We start from the raw sequence: 23,508 nt of genomic DNA on the forward strand, positions 1-23,508 counted from the left end.
CGTCTACAATTAGATAAACCAAGCTAAAATCAACTTCACAGCTATAACAGATTATTAAAACCATTGTAAAGGTTGTATGAAACAACAATATGAAAGAGTGAAAATAAATTCCAATTGTAGAATACAACCACATATCATAGCTTTGCATGCATCATAATTTTGCGTAAAGAAAATCTTATCTGATTCTATTTGATATATACGAAGTACAAGTATTAGTTAAAATAATAGATTTTTTTTTAGGCAAGTTAAAATAGATTTATTTTTTGACCGGAAGCAAGATCATTTATTAATTTTCAACGTGGCTTAAATCAGCCAAAATAAACTCCCTTACATCAATGGGATACTCTTCTAACCAAACTCTGAGAGAATGATATTGATTACAAGCCTTTGCTAGCCAATGAGCTACTCTATTTCCCTCTCTTTTAGGAACATCACCCTTCTTCAAATGGCTATATAGCTTCATACAATCTGTCTCTAAACAGAGTCGCAAGAATCCCGCTTCCATTGATGTGTGCACTGCGTGTCTCATAGCCAAGGCTTCCGCTATATCCGCATCAAAACCCCCTTCTATCCTGAGACATGTTGCAACCACCACATCTCCCACATGATCCCTCATTACTCCCCCCAAACCCACATCATTTGGTGAGAGTATTGCTGCGTCGGAGTTCACTTTGATCATTCCAGCTAGGGGCGGTTTCCATCGAGATTCGAGAGTCATAGTAGGGGAGCTCACATTACTTATCTCCTTCGCCAGTTCATACTCCCCTACTAATGCCACTGCCTTGCGAGTTACAGCATCCCTGTTCAGCCTCTTTCCATCAAAACCCCATCTATTACGCCTTAGCCATACTCCCCACACAATACTCCAGAACAGCCCCCACCAATTCAGATCTTTAATGACCTTCCATACCGAGCTGCACCAATCACCGAAATTCTCTCCTCGAAAGTTTTCAACTTCCAATCTTAAGGGGGACGTGTACCATGTTAGTTTGGCATCAGCACAGTGTATTAGCATATGGAGGGTATTCTCTCTTGCATCACCACACATGGGACATATTGCTTCAGTATCAACACCTCTTCGCACCAAATTATCCCAGCAGGCTATTCCGTCTCTAATACATCTCCACGCAAACAATTTAATTTTTTGTGGGATTTCCACATTCCAAACCTTTTTCCACTCACACATACCCCCTACATTTGATGAAGAAGCAGTGTTTTGTGTTTGCTCCATCGTGAGCAGATTGTAGGCACTCTTAACAGAGAATCTGCCATCCGTTGTGTGGTGCCACATCCACGTGTCCTTACTGTCGTACATAGGAATTGGAATACGCTTAATCATTTTAACTTCTTCCTCTGAGAAGTAAGTAGTAAGTGTACTTACATCCCATGCTTTGTTTACCCATAATTGTATCACGTAGGAAGGGCATTGATTATCCTCCCTTTGGCTCGACATTACTCTGAAATCCGGCAAAGTTGGCACCCACGGATCCCTCCATATATCAGTAGAAGCCCCATTTCCTATGTTCTTCCTAGCACCCTTCACTATTACCTCACGAGCCCCTAAGATTGATCTCCAAGTATAGCTCATATTCCCCTTAACTTTAGCTTCCCAAAACGATGACTTAGGAAAATATTTCCCTTTAATTACCTTGGTCATGAGAGACTCTTCATTTGTGAGGATGCGCCATGCTTGCTTAGCCAAAAGGGCTTTGTTAAAATTCTTCATGTTTCTAAAGCCAAGACCCCCTTGTTTCTTCGGAGCATACGTCTTCTCCCAAGCCACCCAATTGATCTTTTTTTCCTCTCCCTTTTGACCCCAGAAAAAATTCCTACACAATATTTCCACCACCTCCAAGATACTATCCGGAATCGAGAAGCATTGCATTGCATTGCATACGTCGGGATTGCTTGAGCAATAGATTTTATCATAACTTCTTTTCCGGCTTGAGATAAGAATCTCTCTTTCCACCCCTTGAGCTTTTTCCAGATTCGATCTTGAATACTTTGGAAAATCAATTTTTTGATCCCCCTATGTATGTCAGTAAACCAAGGTATTTGTCATGTCCTTCGACAGCCTTAAAGGATAACTTCATCTGAAGCATATTTTTCCATTCCGGCTCAATGTTTCGGCTAAAAGACACCTCTGATTTATCCATATTCAATTTCTCACCCGAAGCCATCTCATAAGTAGAAAGGATACCAAGAACATTCTCCACTTCCTCCTCCGTCGCTCTCACAAAAAGGAGACTGTCATCAGCAAAGAAAATATGAGAAACCAGATTTACATGTCTGCCTATCTTCACCCCATGAATGAGTTTCTTCTCTTCGGCATCCCTTAGTAGAGTCGACAAGCCTTCCGCGCACAGAATGAATAAGAAGGGGGATATGGGATCTCCTTGTCGAAGTCCCCTGGTAGACTTGAAGTTCCTCGATGGCTGCCCATTCACAAGAATATCAAAGGACGCAGTACTCACACACTTCATTACTAAGCACACAAAGTTTTCCGACATGCCAAGCTTCAACATCATTTTCTGTAAGAATTCCCATTCAACTCTGTCGTAAGCTTTGCTCATATCAAGCTTGAGACCAAGGTACCCCTTTTCCCCTGCTTTCTTCTTCCTGAGGTATGAAAACACTCATAGGCCACTAATACATTATCAGTAATTAGCCGTCCCGGGACAAAGCCACTCTGCGACTCATGAATAATGTACGGAAGGACTAATTTTAATCTGTTAGCAAGCACCTTAGTAACAATTTTATACAACACATTACACAAGCTAATAGGTCTATAATCTACAGGTGACTCACATTCTTTTTTTTTTCGGAATTAAAACAATATGAGTTTGATTAATAGAACCTACATCCCCATTATTATTTAAAATGTCTAGCACTTTCCCAATTACATCAGTCCCAACTATATCCCAAAATTTTTGGAAAAAGATTGCAGACATACCATCGGGCCCGGGGGCCTTTGTAGGGTGCATTTGAAAAAGTGCCACTCGAACCTCATCAGCAGTAAAAGGGGCAGCCAAGCTTGTGTACTGTCTGTCATCGATAGCTGGAACCACTTTCTCAATCACAGGCTCCACCTCTATGTTACTACTTCTAGCAAACAAGTCTTCGTAAAAACTCACAAAGCTCTCTGCAATCTCCTCCTCCTCAGTGAACACATTTCCGGCCTCATCCCTAATTTGGGTTATATTATTTCTAGCTTCTCTTTGTTTCGCCTTATGATGGAAAAAGGACGTATTTTTATCCCCATGCTTAAGCCACTCTTGTCTGCTACGTTGCTTCCAGTACATCTCTTCTCTCCTCTCAAGCTCATCCATACGGTCATCAATGGCTCTCATCTATGCAATCACCTCCTCCGTTTAATTTTCTCCCATTAAGAATTTCATTTGAGCCTTACATGCACTCATTTCCTTAATAAAATCCCCAAACTTTTCCCTACTCCATGCACTGAGCCGTATAGAAGTGAAGGCTATCTTCGAACACAGATCCCCACCACTCTCCCAAGCCTCCGAAATAATATTTGCACAGGTCTCATCCCTAAGCCACATCTCCTCAAACCTATACAGTTTTTTCTTCTATTTCTTTTTTTGTGTCGAGGTTGCCCTTTTGATACATAGGAGGATAGAAAGGTGGTCAGATTTTCTCTTTGAAAGGTGAGACACAAAAGAGCCCGGAAAAGAGTCCCTCCAAGCTCTATTCGCAATAAATCTATCTAGCCTTTTCTGAATGTTCTCATCTCCTCCTCTATTATTTGACCAAGTGAAGTCATGACCTATAAAGCCAAGGTCTTCCAAATGACAGCAGTCCATGGCCTCACGCAAGATTTCAGCTTCCCCAACATTGAGCCCTTGCCCCCCTTGCTACTCCCCTAAGTGTAGTATAAGGTTTAAATCCCCTCCACATAACCAAGGCTCCTCTCCTTCGCCCCTCAAATTCTCTAAAAGCAGTCCTGTTTTGTACTTATTGTCAGTGTCAGCATGCCCATAAATGCCCGAAAACCGCCACTGCCCTTGAGGTCTCGAACTCACCCATGCATCAACGTGATTCAATGAAAAAGATCTCACCTTTACCTCCACACTCTCCTTCCATAACAGTGCTAGACCACCCTTTCTTTTTCTCCCTTCGCCCTCACAATCAACTATAAAACAACCACTAAATTTTATTTTATATTTTATTTTTTTCCATTTCAAAAGACTTCAATTTTGTTTCCGAAAAGAAAACCAGTTGGGGATCCTCTAGAGACACTATGCGTTTTAACGCATTCACTGCAGCGATGCTCCCCAAACCCCTGCAGTTCCAAGCTAGTACATAACTCATTTATCACCGAGAGCCTTATTGGTGAGGCTCGCCACACTTTCAGCAGAAACAGGAATCACTCTCTTCTTTTTGTCACGCATTTCCTCCTCCGTAGACAGCTCCTCCGCAACACTACTCTTTGCCCACTCCTCCCTTTTTTCACCCGCCATATTCGTCCCACTACTCATGCTATGGTCTGAATCTCTCGGCTTTCTTCGCCATCCTTTTGCACTCCTCCCCCCACTCACTATTACTTCTTCATTACTACAACAGTTAGTATTTGCTCCATCACTACTACTAAAAACAAATACACCCTTCTCTGCTTCAATACCCTCTTTTCCCACACCCTTCTCGATACCACTATCAACAAAGGTCTGAGTTATTCCTTCCCTCACTCTACTACCATGATCATCCTCACCCCCCCCCCCCCTCTATTTCCTCCCTCTCTGCTCTCAGCACCTTTGCAACATCTCCCCTAGCTTTATTATTCAACCCAACATCCCCCAGCTTATGCACTACCTCCTCGAAATCTATTTTTTCAATTTCATGATTAGCATTCTGTTTTGGTTTAGTAATAAACATTGCTCTCGCACACTTCCTACCATCTCCACCCTCCCCTTCTCCCATGCTCTTCATGTTATACTTCATGGGGAGGCCTTCATCCAGGCTCCATACTGGGTTGTTGTATTTTCACCTTCTCTATAGTCTTCAAAATCTTTTAAGCCATGGCATATATGTCCACAGAAGTAACAGAAAAGCGGCGGTTTCTCATATTTTACTTCGAAGAGTTCTTCAATCCCATCTCTCAGCTTCAACTTTACATGCTTGGTTAATGGTTTCCTCACATCTATAAGGACTCGTATTCTTATCGATTTATCTATGCCTACCCTAGCTTCATGATCTAATTTCACAAACACACCCAATTTGTTTCCAATTTTTTCAACATTACTCGCATTTAATCTGCCCTTTAAGGGGAGATTGTACACTCTTGCCCACATTGGTAAATAAACGAGTTGTATATCAGAGGGTTTTACCGAGTCCGAGGCTTCTCCAAGAATCAGAGCGTGATTATCAAAGTGCCACGGCTGCTCTTCAATAACTCTGCTTTTATCACGCCAATGGTAGAATTGGAATAAGAACAAGTTCTTTCCAATGCTAGAAATTTCGACACCATGTTTAGGCTGCCACACACCTTTTATTGTAGCAATAAAGGCATTAACATTGATCTTTCGGTCTGTCCATATCTTCCCTATTAGGGCCAGTTCGACTCTTGCATCTTCATCGTCCTCCCCTTTCTCCTCCCACACAATAGCATCATTCGCATCATCATTATCTATCACCCCTGCAACACTACATTCCCCTCCACCCATTCCGTTCATTGACGGAGATTGGTTTTCAACTTCACTATTCTTGATTATATTATTTTTATCTCCCATGATCCCATAACCCTAGAATCACCAAGTCTAAACCTCACCGAAATTAAGTACACTCGATCCAAGATCGAGAAGGAAACCTTGAAAAACAGGAAGCCCTAGTATCAGAAACTAGAAGGAACCCTCCCAAGGCGAAACCTAGAGGGAAATTTCTTTTTGTATTTTTAATGAGATGTTTAAATAGATTTATATACATGAAGGTTTTTTTTTTTTTTTTTAGGGAAGTTAAAATAGATTTATATGATGGATTAAGTATAATTTTCAATCAATAAATTATTTTATACTCCTTAGTGTATAATAAATAATAATGATTTTTGAAATTCTTTAGGTTTTGTTTAGAGCAATTCATGTCAATGTATAAATTCATTTTAAATACAAGGAAATTTTGAATTTTAACGCCACTGAAAATGGATTTTAACACTACACAAAAAAAAAAAAAAAAAACTTTTATTTTATTTTAACACCACAAAATTTTAAAAAAATTTGATTTTACCACCACTTAACGGTTGTCGTCCAAAAATCCGTTAAGTGGGTCAATTGTGCCACGTGTCGTCATATTATTAGTTTAGAAAAAAAATTAAAAATACAAAAAAAATGTTAAACTGACACGGTGGCGCCGGCCACTACCCCACCCAAACACCCCCGTTCCCGGCCCCAGCCGCCGCAAATTCTATCCCCTCCCTTTCCCCTCCCCAAAACCGACAAAACCTCCCAATAGCCGCTTAAAATGGGCGGCCATTTTTCAAACAACCCAAAACCGACCACCATTAACGGCCACTAACGGTCGAAAACGACCAGTGGTCGATCTCGACCATAAAACGGTCGTTTTCGACCCGACCCTTAGAACCCATTTTTGGTTGGTGGTTTTGGGTGGTTTGAAAAAACGACCACCAAAAGATTGCCAGTTTTAGTGAGAGGGAAAAGGGAGGGGCCGAAGATTCCGACGGCTGTGGCTAGGAAAGGGGGTGTTTGGGTGGGGCAGTGGCCGGCACCGCCCAGCCGGCGGTGGGGATGGGGTGGCTGGGTTAGTTTAGGGTTTTTTTATTTTTTATTTTATTTTATTATTTTCTTCCAATAATATTCGGACACGCTAGCATTGTGGACCCTACTAACAGATTTCATCCATGAATCAGTTAAGTGGTGGTAAAAGGCAATTTTTTAAAAATTTTGTGGTGTAAAAATAAAAGTTTTTTTTTTTTTTTTTTGTAGTGTTAAAATCCATTTTCAGACTTTTTTGTAGTGTTAAAATTTAAAATTTCCTAAATACAAATAAACTTTTTATTATTTTTTTCTTATTAATAATCGAAGTTGATAATGTTAATCTAATAATGGTTAAAATTATGCATTGGTCAAACGTGCTTAAACAATTGTATCAAAATAAAACAAATGAAGTAAAACCCATTGATAATAGAAGATAATTTAAATAAACTACATGATTTCAAAGTAGAAATCGTAATACGACAATCCACTAATGTGTTCTTAGCAATTCCACAATATGAGTTGAAAATGTTAAAGGAATTACATTAACCACGCTAGATGAATTCAGGGCTAATGAACTTGCATATCGTGGTATGTATAGTGCATAACAAAGGCCTATCATATAAGCACACAACAAAGATAAACTTAAGCCACTAATTTGAGAAATTGGGGTAGATAGTTGCCCACTAACACAAGTAATTACAAGAACTAAAGCTTGTGCTTGACTAATAAAAACCACTTAGAAATCAAAATTGATTCTAGCTTTCTACCTTAATTACTAACAAAACAACTAAGTGACCCACTAAAATTATCCATTACCAAATGCATACATTAATCCACGATTTTTAAGCATTAAATTCAACAGATGCATCCTCTCGTTCAAAATTAATATATTATGAATGTGAATCACTTCTCTCAATTATGATGCACTTCTTATTACTTGCGTAATTTTGTTGATGTCACTTGTATAACCAACCCCTTAATTTTAGAGCAATTCTATTCATGGTGCCCTTCTCATCACAATCCCAATAATCAATGTATACCTACAATTATTTGTGTCATGCATGGTTGCTTGCCAAATGTTCAAGGCTCAAGGTTTTTGCATTTGAAGCATTTTGGCTTTCCCTTGTGCCTAGAATCAAATCCTTAATGAATTGTATCGATGTACTTTTAATAAGGAGGACTTGACCATATGATATCTTTCAACTTTGTTTTCGTCATTTTTTTAGTCGATTGGTTTTGTTTGATCCAAAGTAAATATAATTGATCAGCCCTAATTGTTGACAAAATTGGCTTGGGCAACCCAAACAAGGAGGAGAAGGAGATTCTATTATTCTATACTAAAATCATTTGATAATAGTAGGAGTAACTCCTCTACCTTATAAAGTGGAATCATCTCTTCTCTTTCTTCAATGTGGAATATTCACAAGTCGACTACAATGGATTTCAACAACATTAGATGTTTAAAAGGGGTATTATAGTTTTTTTCCTTAATTTAATTAACTTAATTTGCTAGCTATTAATGGTGTTACTCAAAGCTAGAAAAAAAAGACTAAAACAAAGGTATACCAGTGAAAAAGTCAGAAAGTTCAATATGTACTCGTATCTATGGAGAAAAATCCCATAAACAAATGAAGTATCTTAAGAAGAAAATTTCAATATAGTCCTTTTTCAAATTTATCTCTCCTACATGTCAAAATTACGAAGGGTAAGTCACGTGCATCAGGGGCCACAGCCACATCAGCAGATTGTGGCTACATATATCTGATTTGGGTCTTTGGTCTTCAAAAATTAAATTTTTGAGAGAAACCGTACAGCATGTGGGGCGGTGGACAGGTGTCAAATACCAGTACGGCTCAACCTTCTTATCCAGTATTTCTGACAAAGTTTTTTTCTTTCTGTCACCGGTTCTTTCGGTTTCACTATTGATTGGATTTAGATTAATTAAATTAATTTTTGTTAATTATACTCCGTACGAAGTAATTTCGAAATTTACCCCACTAATATTTGTTTTGTATGCAATGTTCCGGTTCAAGATTATCTTCATTTTTTTCTTGCTTATCTTATTTATTCATGTAATTTATTTATAATCTTCTATTCTTTTTTGTTTTTGTCTTTTTCGGTGATTTTTTTTTTTTCTTTTTTTCACTGTTATTGTTTTAGCACCCTTTTACGTTTACCATGTAAAATGCTTAGTGGTTCCTATCATTATAACAATTTTGTATATACTAATTCCGTTTCGTTTACCATGTAAAATGCTTAGTGGTTCCTATCATTATAACAATTTTGTATATACTAATTCCGTTTCATTTTTTTTTTAACTTTGTCACAAATAATACCCAAAGTTATAACAAATATGAAATGGAGGTAGTATATCTAATGCAATGAACAAATAATAGCAACAAATTTCTGTAATTAATTTTGTTGGTGCTCATGTACTACTATATAAGCTAATTATTACCAAGTATATTCTTATAAGAAGAGGTGTATTATATATATTGATCACTCATTAATAGGAATCAATTATTACTTGACAATCCACGTTACAATAAAAATAACCTTACAAGTCGCCTCTTTAGAGCCGCATTATATATTGGGAGACTCGTGTCTTTAAATTCATCTATAATATATCAGACGACCCATAAGATTTTAGTGATAATTTGAAAAAAAATAATGTGGTGCCTAGTTATTGATGTGCAACTAATAAACATTATGAGCCAATGTTATAAATAATGTTATAAACTACGGTTTTTTCACCAAATACCCCCGAGTTTTAACTTAATTCACCAAATACCACCAACATCTTTCAAATTTACCATATACCATTCAGTTTTACGAAAATTGAATTTGAAAAATGTTGGTGGTATTTGGTGAATTAAGTTAAAACTCAAGGGTATTTGGTGAAAAAATCGTTTTATAGCAATGTCATATCAAAAATACAAAATAAATTTTTTAAAAAAAGTTAAAATAAAGTATATATATAAGAAATTTCTAGATTGATTTGTATACGAGGTATACGGTATACCATTATAAAAAGATTCTTGGAATGTACGAAATATTCTTCCATTAGCTTGTTCCTTCTCAGATGCTGTTGTGCTCTAGTCGTCATTTGTCCGCAACTGCATGCGGAATTCATTCTTAGCTTCCTAATGATGTTGCCAAATTGTTTTATGATTATCAAATTGGTTAGGGCACTTTTCAACCCCTTATTTTCATGTTTCAACTCTTTGAATAACGATGCAATGAAAATTTACCAAAAAAAAAAAAAAAAAAAATTGAATTTGTTCTGATGTAATATGTCATTCTCAAAATTACTATGTACCAAGTATAAAGTTTTATAATTGACACTTTAACAGTATAGTTATTCGTAATCGAGTATCAAACAAGTCAGATGTGTACATATTATATGAGGGTGAAAAAAACCAAATTAAACTATAATTTATGAAAATTAGAATTTATGAGAGGAAATCAATCAAAAGTGTAGATCAATGTATATTGCTACATAACCTTATTTCGTATTATTTGCAATAAACGAATATTTTATGTGTTAAAAATAATATCCCTATTATAAATAAAAAGATACAGATGTATTACTTATTGTACGTTTATGGTTTATGAAGAATTGGTGTTTTTTTTTTTTTTTTTTTTTTTTTTTTATTTATTTTATGGAAGGTTTCTTAATTAAGAGTGTAGAGCAATGTATAAAATATGGTTTAAGAATAATAGGATTTACATGTATGATTTTATGAAAGGAAATTAATTAAAACTGTAGAGCAATGTATAATGTATGGGATGATAAGAATAATAGGATTTACTTGTATGATTTTATGAAAGGAAATTAATGAAAATTGTAGAGCAATGTTGCCAATGTATAATGTATGGGATGAGACCTCTTTTGTCTTTGACAGCTGGCTGAATCACGATTTAATACGTTCCCCCTTTCTACCAATTTGTCTGCTGTACTTTATTTACTATTTTCATCATAATACCTTCATCATTCCCTTGTTTCCTATATTCTTCTTCGCTTGCTTCTACGAGTGCAAATTTTTTATCTAAATTAAACTTCCATAGTTAATTAGTTACATACGTAAATACGTAATATTCATTCGTTCCATACTCCGTAATTTGTAAGATAAATAATCGTCAAATGAGATGTCGTGTCAATTGATTCGTATTTTTTTTTTCTTTTTTGACAATAGCAAATTATACTCCATTTGATTCGTATTAATATACACTTTCCAAATATAAAATTTTCATAGTTATTTAAACTAAGAAAATAAAGATATTTGACGATTAATAAACGCAAATAAAAACTACAAAAAAATATTAATGGAGTAATATTTTAAAATCGGAGGTAGTATATTGTATCCACTAGATTAGCTCCCATGCGATGCACGAATATAATATAAAAAATTTATAATTGTGTATATTTTTAAGTCATATTATCACTTAAAATATGTAAAATTTTTGTATTAAAAATAAATCAAACTACAAAAATTAAAATAATATAAAGAAAAGAAAATTCATGTTTACAGCAAAATTTAGTGGACTTTGTAATTAGACGGAGTAATCACAATATATATACAGAGTTAATATAATAAATTTACATTCAATATTTAGCTTTTCCAAAAATAAAAAAATTAAAAGATATTAAAAAAAAGTTTAGGTGGAATAAAATTAAAGAAAAAGTTGACACGTGTACAATTTGGATATAGAGATAATATCAGCAGTTATTATTTTAATATTAGTTATAGATAATAGGTACTAGATGACCAATTAATAGATTTTAGGTAGTACTCCGTATTTATTATTGCCATCTTTTTGGACTATTTCACTCTCCCATGCGATAGAGCCAATTTAGGAAACCTATGACAAAGTCTTGAATCCGAAACAAATTATCAGCATTGCTTGTTTTGCAATGTACTTTGTAGTTTGTATTGCACATTTGCACTCTAGATTTTATAGTTATTTTTGTACTACTTGTTGTAAAATAATGAGAATTTTTTTTTCTTATACAAACTGTTGTACCTTGTTCACAGACTCATATCCAAAGATTGTTTTTCTATACTTATGTCACTATGTGAATGTACCTTGTGAGCTGTGAGCTGTGAGCACATTGGTTAAAAAATTTTTTTTAAAAAAAAAGGATTGTATGGTGAATGAGATATGAGTATTCTTGATAATTAATTGAGGGATATAAATATATAATGATCAACACAAATTCTTAGAGATGATACACATACAACCACTGTATGTTTTCCTTACGTATAACACCATTAGAAATTTGACACATCATCAGAATAGGGGAGAAAATTAGGAGTCAAATATAAATTGAATTTAATGGAACTTGGCCCTATAATTCTAGCCAATAAAAATATGACAAATTAGAGTTGTAGGTAGGGACCACATACAACAATATAATTGAATGTGTAGCCTTTACCATGTGGTTGGTCACGCCGTGTGGCCAGCCATCACGGGTTTACTTTGTTAGTGTTAAAGAGGTTATTTGATTAGTGTTACAAGGGTTACTTTGTTAGTATTATAGGGGTTACTCAGTCAGTGTAATAAGGGTTACTTTGTTCTTTTACAAGCGGCCACATGGTGTGGCCAACCTCACACAAGACGCACTGAATGATCAAATAGATTTCCAAGGAGTTAATTTATTTATGATGGAGCGCAGTTAATCTCTGAGATTAACATTCCAAGTTAATCTCCTCTCACAACTTTATGCATTTATTTCTTTGCCACTTTACTATTTCATTTTTATTATTTTAAAAATAAAAATAAAATAATATATTGTGAGAGGAGATATATTTCCATGTTCATCTCAGAGATAAACTTGAATTTTTCCTTTATTCTAAGAAGGTTTGTGAAGAATTGAAAGTACTTTAATGTTTAATGTTCATGTAGTAAATCAAATTATCAACTTAATTATCCACCAATGCATGCATGAGTTGTAAGATCAACCAATCACAATCAATTATTACATAATAATTATCAGTCGTTTGTTTGTTAATTATCATTAAGATAAATCAAAGGACATAATAACCCCATATACAGTATCAATAATTGTCTCAACTTTAAACTTTAGACAAAAAACTATCAATTGCAAATCGATCAGGACATCAGGTAGTACATCAGTTCTTATAGTATTACAGTATTATCGATCTCTAGATTCTAGTTATATTCATTTATTTCCTTTAGCTTCATAAATTGTGAAAATGATTGATTATTCAATGACAAAATATTGCATGTGACAGCATTAGATTTGACTCACTATTCGTTTATAATTATATACTAATTAATTACTCCGTAGTATATAAGTCACTTAAATAAAACCTTATACGACATCTCTAGCTTATCAATCTATCATACACCCGTCTCATACAAGAAACCTAATAATCTACATTGTAGCATTTAATTGATTTGAACTATGCAGATAAACAGATAATTAACATCATGATTGGTTTCACCTTCGTCTAAGCACTTCGAATTACATCATTCGAGTATGTATGCCCATTAAGATCAAATTAGTATATAGCGTCATTAGATGACAATTAAGAACACATTAAGAGAGTAATTTATTAAATTTGGCAACAGAGATCTATTTTAGAAGGTCAAAATTAAAGAGTGCATATGGAAAATTTGTCCTTATATTTAAACAAATTAATTAATTTCTTAATGTACGCTCAAGGTAACATGTACAATTTACATACACAACTAATTAAAGGATTTTTTTTTTTTTTTGAAAGCACTAATTAAAGGATTTGTTGACTATGATTTTGTATTTTTGCCCACAAATTTTGCCCAAATCTTAAACGTTTCAATCTCCATGCATATGATAAATAAGTATGAAGTAATATTAAAGGCAGTGTCAGGGAGTTATGTACATACGTAACGTTACCTTTCTACCTAAATCATGGCTTGTCTTACTCCTCCATTAGACGTAACTAATAACTATATTAACTAATAATCATTGAATCATAACTACGTATTCCACATTTTATAAGGTATGTACGAATTAAAAGGAACAAACTTGAGAAAAACCAAGCTATATATGGATCAGATCGAGTATGGACAACATATATGATCTTATTATTTGTAGTCAATAGAAATACATATATGTCTATAACTGAGTTCCTTTCGAGTAACGCAATCTTGACGTGTTATATATAATTAAATGGCATGGACATGAAAAAATAAATCGAAACAATATATGTGTATGTAATTATCCATGATCAAGTGTAAATAAGCATGCAAATAAAGCTTGAATAAACGTCATCTTCATAGTTAGTTAAATTGAGAGGATGGGAGTTGTTAATTGATGTACAAATCTGTAAACATTTTAGTTTCTGAAATCACCTAATAAAACCTGCTTAACCAAGATGATTGTCAAAGGTGGTTCAACATCTATGAATTTATACATAACATAAGAATAAAATAGCTACCTAGCAGCTTGTGTTGGAAATTGAGAAGCTCCAACAAATTAGGGTTGTTATCATTGGTAAGTATGGTAACAAAGACATTGTTTGGTTTGGTAACAATACTTGAAAAGTTAAGAAACGGATAAATTAATTATTTGAAACAATCAAAATGATGATGATACAAGTGCAGTATTTGAAATTTGATAATTTACTAAAATTAATCTGATGATCTGATAAGTTAATTTTTGCTACGAATAATGGAGTAAACTATAAGGTATAATCAACTCGATCTTCGCATGCATCAAAATTGTCAATTTAGTCTTGATTTTATAAATCATAGAGTCCATAGTAACGCATAACAAAAGTCAATTCGCCTATTAACCTTAAAATTAATAGACACTTAATTATAAGTTAAGTGATGGACTGTTACTAACTAAAACTTCAATTAAATTAATAGGTCTAAACGTGGTTAATTTGCAACGTACACTTAGCTTGAGAGCTTATCACTTCCTCTAACAGGACTAGCTTGTGCGCTTTAAGGACTAGCTTATAGGACTAGGGCTAGCCAGCTAGCTTAGGGCTAGTGCATGGACAAGATGCTCCTCTTACGTTAATGCATAGACGAGGCATGAACACATGCAATTCAATACTTGTGCATGTGTCGTAATTAATGGAGCACATTTACATACATACCCTAATGCTTAAAGTCATCCTATTGATATGGGCGAATATATGATTTCATTCATTCATCAAACTTTTGCAAGAATTATTGACAAGCGTGTAGAATTCACAAGAATGTTCTCAATTTCTTACTATCTTTGTATATATGTACTATCCAATTTATCAGTTGTCATGTTAACCTTTTAAATTACTTACATTAAGCTAACAATGTACGGAGTACCTATAAATTTGGTACAATACGATCATTTTTTTTTTAAATTCCGCGAGGATGAAAAAGGTAGCTTTCACTTTCTTAGACTTGAACATGAAATTGAACTTTATTGTTTCATACTTCCATGTGCCTGATTATATATATTCATTATAATTCAAAATTTGGGATGAAAGTAGATATGGGTAGCTGAGTTGAGTTGTTCATTAGGAGCCAGGTTTAATTCGCATTCATCGGGTTGTTTTAATTTAATTTGTTCTATTAATTAATTCTATTTTTAGTAGCTAAGCTAGTGTTCAAGTTAGGTTCAAATGATTTAGATCAAATAGTGAGGTACACATCAATCTTGGAAATTTAATTTAGATATCACCCTACTTAATTGCTACTCCGTTATAGATAAATCCGTAAATTCGCTAACAATGCAAGCTAAGGTTTTGTTTACATCTAATTATCTACTTAATTAATTTAATTTGTTTTAATTTAATTTAATTTAATTTAATTTGTTCTACTTAATTAATTCTATGCATGGCTTGTATAGTAAATTAGTAATATGCTACATAAGACAAATATGATTACAATATATAGGTTCTGTTTTATGGTATAGAACAATTGCATATGACTTATCTGAGCCTACAATAGCTACAACTAACTACTCTTATTATACTAAGATTAAGAATTTCTTACAAACTAGCAAGAAAAATCATATATAAGCAATTAATATGCCCCAATTACTAAAACAACAATTAGAAGTGCCAAATGATTTTGTTAGCTTATGGTTGGCTCATTACCATTAGTCTTTCAATCTAAGTACAGCCTAAGTATATAATTCCTAGTCTACGAGAAGGGTAGTAGGAAGTATTCTTCATTAGCTAGGAATGGGCCGAGCGAATTGAATGGCATGGTGCTGATAACTTTTGATCTTTTATATGTCAATTCATACGAATTGAGTAGCCCTTAGAATGTCTGTGCGTTTAGATTTAATTGCCACGATACTACTAGCTTAGTCTAAATTACTAGAGGTATATTATTAGCATGCATGATTGTTAATACGAATGGAGTGGTAATTTTATATCAAATAATATTTTATTTAAACCATTAAACCAATTTTAACATTTAGTATTAATAAATAATACAAGAAGAATAAAAAATAGAATAATGTCACAGCTAGAGCTGGTCGAATTTGGCGAAGAGCTATCTACTTCATGTGTAAATGCATGGCAGCATAAACATAATTAGCCAGTGTATGTAGGTGTAAGGTGTGAACTGGTTGATTATAGAAAGAAGAAAAAAAAAAAATAACAATATTCTTAAGCATTTATTGAAATTAATATACAATCAAACAAAAACCTACATCACTATATTCTTTCATTTATTAAAAAATAATTTAGATTACCACCCCATAATTTATTATTTAATCGAGATTTTAATTTTATCTTATATATCAGTATATGTGCATTAATAATGTATAAATGTATAATAGTATAACACCAATCAACGCATCATTCTGTGACGAGTTACTAAACAAAATTGGTAATGGCCTAATGGATAATGGCTACCGGATCACTAATAACCAGTGACTTATTGAGACAAAGAGAAGGTCCGACAATCACGGGAAGAAATGGAAAATGAGTAGACAAATTTGAATATGATAGGTACAATTGGTAAAATTACCGATTGTTAAAGGGGGCTCCACTAATTAAGCCACAAATTTAACTTTTTCTAAGGTTGAAAATTCGTATATTGGTTGACCATCTATTATTTCTCATTATAATATTAAAACTAACTGCTTCTTTGACTCTTTTTTTTCTTTATAGTTAATACAACTACGTACAAATTACGCACTCAACTTTTGATATAAACAGTAGCATGTCATGGCGTAATGGACCGTATAGTGTTTGCATCATGCGTACAATTATTGGTAATTAAGTAAACTAGTAGAAAATTAAAGGTAGTATTTGTATCTAATTTGTTTTCTGATTGGATTACAAGTATGTAAGAACAAAATTAAGGATGTGTGTTCTTTTTCTATTTTTCTACATTTATTGTTTTCTTTTCTCCAAAAGAGTTTGGCCTATAAAAGTTGGAAATTAATGTTTTTAACTTTTAGCATTTATAAAGAAGCTAAGAGTAGTGACTTAATTGAGAATTTTGAAATACAGGACATAGTTTTGACTTGAATTGATCCTTGACCATCCTAGAGGGATGGATAGTGTGATTTCACACCTGGTCGCTTTACTTAAAATAAAGTGTTTAGTCCGATTTAAATAAGATATGCTTCGAATCTCCGATCTTATTCAATTTGATGTCATTGTTTGATCAAACTTTTATCGTATTTTTATACAATTGTATAAGAAAATTAGATTTTCAAATGAGTTCTTGTTAGATTTATCCCAAATATCATTAATTTTATTACTACAATTAAAAAATAAATAAATAAATAAATAAATAAATTGGTACAGAGTAATAAGTTAATTAATGATAACTTTCAAAAAAAAAAAAAAGGTTAATTAATGATAAATTTAAGCTCTTGCATGGCCTAATATGATCATTTAACATCCACGTACTTACGTAGTATATGTATTTTTGTATTAAGATGAAGAATAATGAAGAGAACAAATTCTTGACTTGGACAAATAATCCAAATTAAATAAATAACTCATCATATGAATAGGATTTGAACCAAAAATAACCCATTTACCAATTATGTGCAAATTGTTTATTTAGATTTTATTTTTTTATGATATCAAGGTATATTATCGGTCATTATAGTATTATCTTATACGGTATTATTTTGTATCATCAAACATTCTTGCGAACATAGAATGAATGTGAAAAGTGATTTTTTTTTTAAAAAAAGGTAAGAAAAATAAACATTAGGAATCCCAAATATGAAAAGTGATATATCCAACCCTTATTAGTACCAATATCATCCTCGACTCCTTGAGTTCACGATATGAAAGAATTGCCTTGTCTTCTGCTCCGTATTTATTACACTCTATATTAAAGTGGTAAACATTAAACAATAAGCATATGTCAAATGTTAACAACGTCAGTCAACTTGTAAGTTTATCATGCATGTCTATACTAATACCAATTAGAACCGCATTTGGGGTAACCAAACTAATACTGTATCTTATTATGTAAGATCTTATCAAATCAAACTTAAAAGGTACCTTTATCCATGTTACAAATCAATATATTTTCTAGTAAATTCATGATCAAAACTAGTTAAGTTTGATGCGAAAAGGCTAAACGCAACTACTTTTCATGGAAAAGGGGAGTAGTATTTTGAGAAAGGCAAAGGAGATACTCCACGAGCGACATATATACGCAATTAGTGTGATTGGTTAATAGATTTTAGCTGATTTATGACTAAACATTGTGTTTTTGCTTATTTGGTCCCAAGAACCCACATTTTTAAAAGTAATTTCATTTTGAATTATAATTCTATATTTTTTGATGAGTAGAATTTTTTTTTTTTTTTTTTTTTTTTTTTTTTTTTTTACAAAAATACAAGCTTAATATAAGAGCCCTACCGCCCAAGGGGAGGAGGCACGTGACAAAATTGATGGGCTAAGAACTCTACAAAAGCAGACCATTTGGCCCATTTTAATTGTGTTGCAGTAATGGGCCTAATGGCTTGAACATTCATTAAGAGAAATTTATAACAAAGAAGACAAAGGTAACATAATACTAATTACAAAGTATTTCCTCTACGCCTCTATAGATACTGTAAAAGTCAAGTTGTTGTAAGTAAATATCCAATAAACATAGGACATGCGATTATATTTCTTATTATGGATAAAATTATATTAATTGAATAGACTTATTACATGTAGTGTTTTGGCTTTTTCTTTTGCCAACAAAAACTCTTGGAAGAAATGTGAATTATAGTACCACCAAAAGTACGATCTTCTTTTAGCTCTAAAGAGAGCATAAAAAGATCCAATTTCATCATAAGTTCATAACTCTTTTATTGTTTAATTTCTCTCCCTTTGCCAAAATTGAAGGTTCCAAGCCTAGTCATAAACTAAAGTTCTACAAATCTCAAAATACAATGCCTCCAATTAACCTTATTTTTTACAAATGCAAAGACAAATCAAGTTTCATTTCCATCTCTTTATGACAATCTCTCCCAAAAGCCTCCATATTCTTTTTCAACACTTGCATTGAACTTATATTATTGGGCCCACCAAACCTCAACTCCCTTTGCCAATTCCCCATATTTTGCTCATGGGCCTCTTCACAACATGATGAGTATGGATTAATTGGGCCACTCCCACCATTGCTATTATAAACCACCATATTCGGAAAACGAGTCGGCCCACCGGGCCCAAATGGGTCACAAAGTTGATTATTAGTAGGAAAATGAGACATGTTTGAAGCATGGGAGGCAATGTACATTGGTGGTGGGGGTGGGCTACTAAGAAGGGCCATATGGGGATGTTGCTGGTGGTTGCCGGAAAACATTAGCGACGACATAGACGATGGTGGCGAGTACGCGTTGAGGAGAGAAAATTCAGTTGCCCTCTTGGCCTTTCTTGCTGCAATCCTCTCCTTTTTGTGAGCATTTTGATGGCCTCCTAAAGCTTGTGAGCTATAGAATTTCCTTGAACAGAACATACAAGGGAATACTTTGGTCCTTTCTTCCATATTGTTGTTGATAGTATCACACTCTTGTTTCTCCATACCTACACAATTTTTTTAAGAACAACTTAGTAAAATCATAAAGTATATGTAAAATACATTCATATGTACCAAATTTGTGCTACAAGTCACAAATTATGTAAAATATGATCGTATGTACCAAATTTGTGATACAACAGTAACGTTGACATATTAGGCCCAATGGCCCATCAACACTTTCTTCGTTTGTTTAATATTAGTGATCAAATGTTCCATAAGGAGTTAAGGACCATAACCAAGATAAAGCACTTGATTAGTTGAATTGTAATGTAACAACAAGTGACACTTTTACCACAAAAGCACATACATCTATTTTCTACGTAATTGACATTGCTACCTTACTAAATATTAAATATTAAGCAACATCTAACATCCTCACCATAAACGTTTTTGTGCCCTGTCCTACTAAGATTGTCCCGTACTTCTTTGTCTGTTTTCTATAGAGTTGATTCATTTGATAGCATGTGAAGGGGGATTGTTCTTTTGTAGTTGCACATGGGTTGTTAATCGGGGCGGGGAATGTTCCATTTTAGGAATAGGGAAAACTCGATTAGTATAACAAGCAATCTTAGTGGGATAAAGCGAGTATGAGAATACAAAACAGTCACACATGCATAAACATATAACAAAATAAAATGAAAATTGATAAAATAGAATTAGATAGAAATATGAACCTTGAAGATATATAAGCAGGGGATCAGACTATAGCTAGTACAGAACAAGGCAAAAAAATCTCTGAACTCAGAATTATTAGGTGTAAATAAGTGTAATGTTATGTAATGTAGCAGAAGAATTTAGAGAACAAAGGTTTGTAATTTGTATAGTTTATGAATTGAAGGCAAGTAATTTTAATTTTTGTTGTGTTATATAAATAGGAAGAAAAAAGGGGAGGGTGAAGTTAGTAGCAAAGCAGAAGAAGGGGATGAATGTATGGGCTTAGGAAACAGAAGAGATAAGACAGAGAGATGCATAGACAGTACACTCAAATGCAGTTGTTCTGCATGTCAGTCTCAGAAGAGATTGGTGGGTTGTAATGTTGAGAGTTGTGTCAACTGAATGTGTGCATGATATGAATTGGGAAATGGAATTTAGCTCTTTCTCTCTCCTTTTCTATCTCTCATCTTTTTAGTACTCAGGACACTAGTAGTCTGACATTCAGAGCAATGCTCGACTCATTTGGTAAGACTCTTATTAAGTACTCGTACTCTGGACACTAGTATTTTGACATCGTGTAGATGTTTGAATCTTATTAAGTGAAGGTGCATGAAAGTGGAGATCTTCGGCATCTATTCCTCATATTTTGAAGTGTCTGTCTCCGAAAATAATGAACTTAAAAAAATCGTGGGTGTTGACCTTGAATTCGTTTATTCCCATATTATATAAGTTAAAGAATAAAATAGATACAAAAAAATAAGGAAAGAAAGAGTACACTAGTAGTCTGACATGCTATCTGTTTTACTTAACTTTGAGTTAATTTCTTTTGCAGGTGCATTCGATAGTGCATTAGTGCCCACTTCTTCCTCGTTCCATGTCTTTACTTTAGTAGATTGGGTTTCCAACCATCACCTTGAAGAAAGGTATATTGACTTGTCTTATTGAATGAGTTTAGTTTTGTGTACGACTTTTTATTGTCAAGGGGAATGATACATTATAATTTATAAAGGGACTTGTAACTTAAAGTTTTAGAATTTAAAGTTTGAAACTGATCTGATTTGATATTGATGAAATCTAACTGATTTATAACCCGATTGACTCGAACCAATTACATTAGATAATAAGGCCATCACAAGTAAATGATTCACACCTTACATAATTTTGACATAACACTTGATTTGCCTCGAGAATTTGAGATTTGAACCAAATTGTGTGACGCAAGGAGAGCTAACACTCGATGTGAACCCGAATATTAAAAGTATTGAACTTAAACTTGACTGGAGGAATACTAGAAAGTTGATTAAAGCAAGCTATATCAGTTTGCTATTGTGTGTACTTAAATAAACTCAAATTCAATCTTATGTATTAAATATCAATCTAAACCTAACTCATTATACTAAAAGTCCCAATTTTAACTTGCCCTATTATTGATCCAATGCGAGACAACTTGTAATCCAATTACAGTCAAACTTGAGGTGACCAAAAATCATACTCCCTCCGTCGGGGTGGACACGTAGTTTAAGAAAATTATAAGTGGGTTCATTTAAAACATGGAAAATGGTATACATAGCCCTAAGCTCATAAAGGAAATATTGAGTAAAAATTAGCATTAATTACACCGATCTGCGCATGATTTTGTCATGAATTCCCAACTTAATTCCATTTTGGGAAGTATATTTAATGCTTATACATAGCCCTAAGGGCTACATATATCATTACCCTTAAAAAATTTGTTTATTACATAAAAGATTCTCTTTTGTATTTTTATATTATAAGAAAACAAAAAGTGGGAGAGGTGGGGGTAGTGAGGAGAGAGAAAATGTAGGATTTAATTGGGTTTTGGGGTTTGTGGTCCCAAAGAGAGTATAGGAAAATATTTTTTTTTAATTAGTGGTCTCATTCCATATTTAGCAACGTATCAAGTATTTTGGGACGGATGAAAATAGTAATTGTGTCAAGTATTATGGGACGGATAGAGTACTGTATTAATTAATATTACATGTTGTTTCCAAAATAATTGTAACAAAAAAAAAAAAAATGCAACTTGAGGTTTAGACATATAGTTGGAAATGAGGTATATCCAATCTTAGTAGACCTAACCCTTTGGAAGGGGATAGTAAAGAAAGCTCAACATTAAAGAAACCCTTAATTAATAGTGCTTGATATCATAACCTCAAAGTCACAAGTAACAAACTTTACCAAGCCAAATCACCAAAATTTGTTGGGGTAAATAGTTGACACAAATTTAGAGTCCAATGAAATCACTAAAGATATTCTCATAATTCTTCATATATATTTATAATTGACCTTATTAACTAACACATTGGAGAAGATCGGCCTTGTAGTAAGCTTCACAACCAAGTAGGCAATTGTTGTGTACTCTTATCAGACTCTTTCATGATCTAATTAAGGTTTAAGTCATATGTATAAGATGCAACTTAATGGACCATTGTTAGATGCTCATTTTATTGACATGACTAGCGAGTTAGGCCCTGTTCTTTTGAAATTCTGAGCACAGCAGAGCAGAACAGGTATCAGCAGACAGAGCAGATCAGGACAACTCAAAAAATAGGGCCTTACTCTTCCTATTATCCACTAATCTAAAATGAAATCATACTTCACATTTGTAAGTGTTGAAAATCTTTTACTCCATTGGTAGCCCCAACTCAATTCACATCTTCACAAACTCTACCACAATTTTTTTGACAATAACTAAAAAGAGTTGATAGTTGGTTAGACAATTGTCTGTCCATAATTATGGTATGAATGAAATGACCATATATATAGGAACATCAACTATTCCCAAGGCATTAATTAATTAATATGAGCAACCAATCAAAAAGAGGGTGAAAACTCAATTAAGAGTAGCTACTTAGAAAAGGGTGTTCAGATAATTTCAGAGCGTGATGTTCAACGTCCAATATAGACCAAGATTGGATTGGAAGTGTACACTATTACTTTCTTCTGCATCCATGCAACTGGATTCTGCTACCACTGCCAATATTAACTACTTGAACAAGGGTTATTGATGAGCAGATGAGTATAAATAAATAGTTATGGGAAGATTCATACACTTGAATAGGTTAATTTAAAAAAACAAATTCTCCCACTCGTCTCAAATTTAATACTACTTTCG

At 33.6% G+C, this 23,508-nt stretch overlaps 1 protein-coding gene across 1 annotated transcript; it reads right to left on the reverse strand.

Annotated features, from left to right (window-relative positions):
• Positions 1-18,501: 18,501 nt before the first annotated feature.
• LOC110731787 (zinc finger protein KNUCKLES-like) lies at positions 18,502-19,721 on the reverse strand. Its single transcript, XM_021911668.1, has one exon. It carries the CDS (start codon positions 19,719-19,721, stop codon positions 19,113-19,115), a length of 609 nt encoding a protein of 202 aa, XP_021767360.1. The 3' UTR covers positions 18,502-19,112.
• Between the last annotated feature and the right edge of the window lie 3,787 nt (positions 19,722-23,508).

This window comes from Chenopodium quinoa, unplaced genomic scaffold (genome assembly GCF_001683475.1).
Source record: "Chenopodium quinoa cultivar QQ74 unplaced genomic scaffold, ASM168347v1, whole genome shotgun sequence".
Taxonomy (NCBI): Eukaryota; Viridiplantae; Streptophyta; class Magnoliopsida; order Caryophyllales; family Amaranthaceae; genus Chenopodium; species Chenopodium quinoa.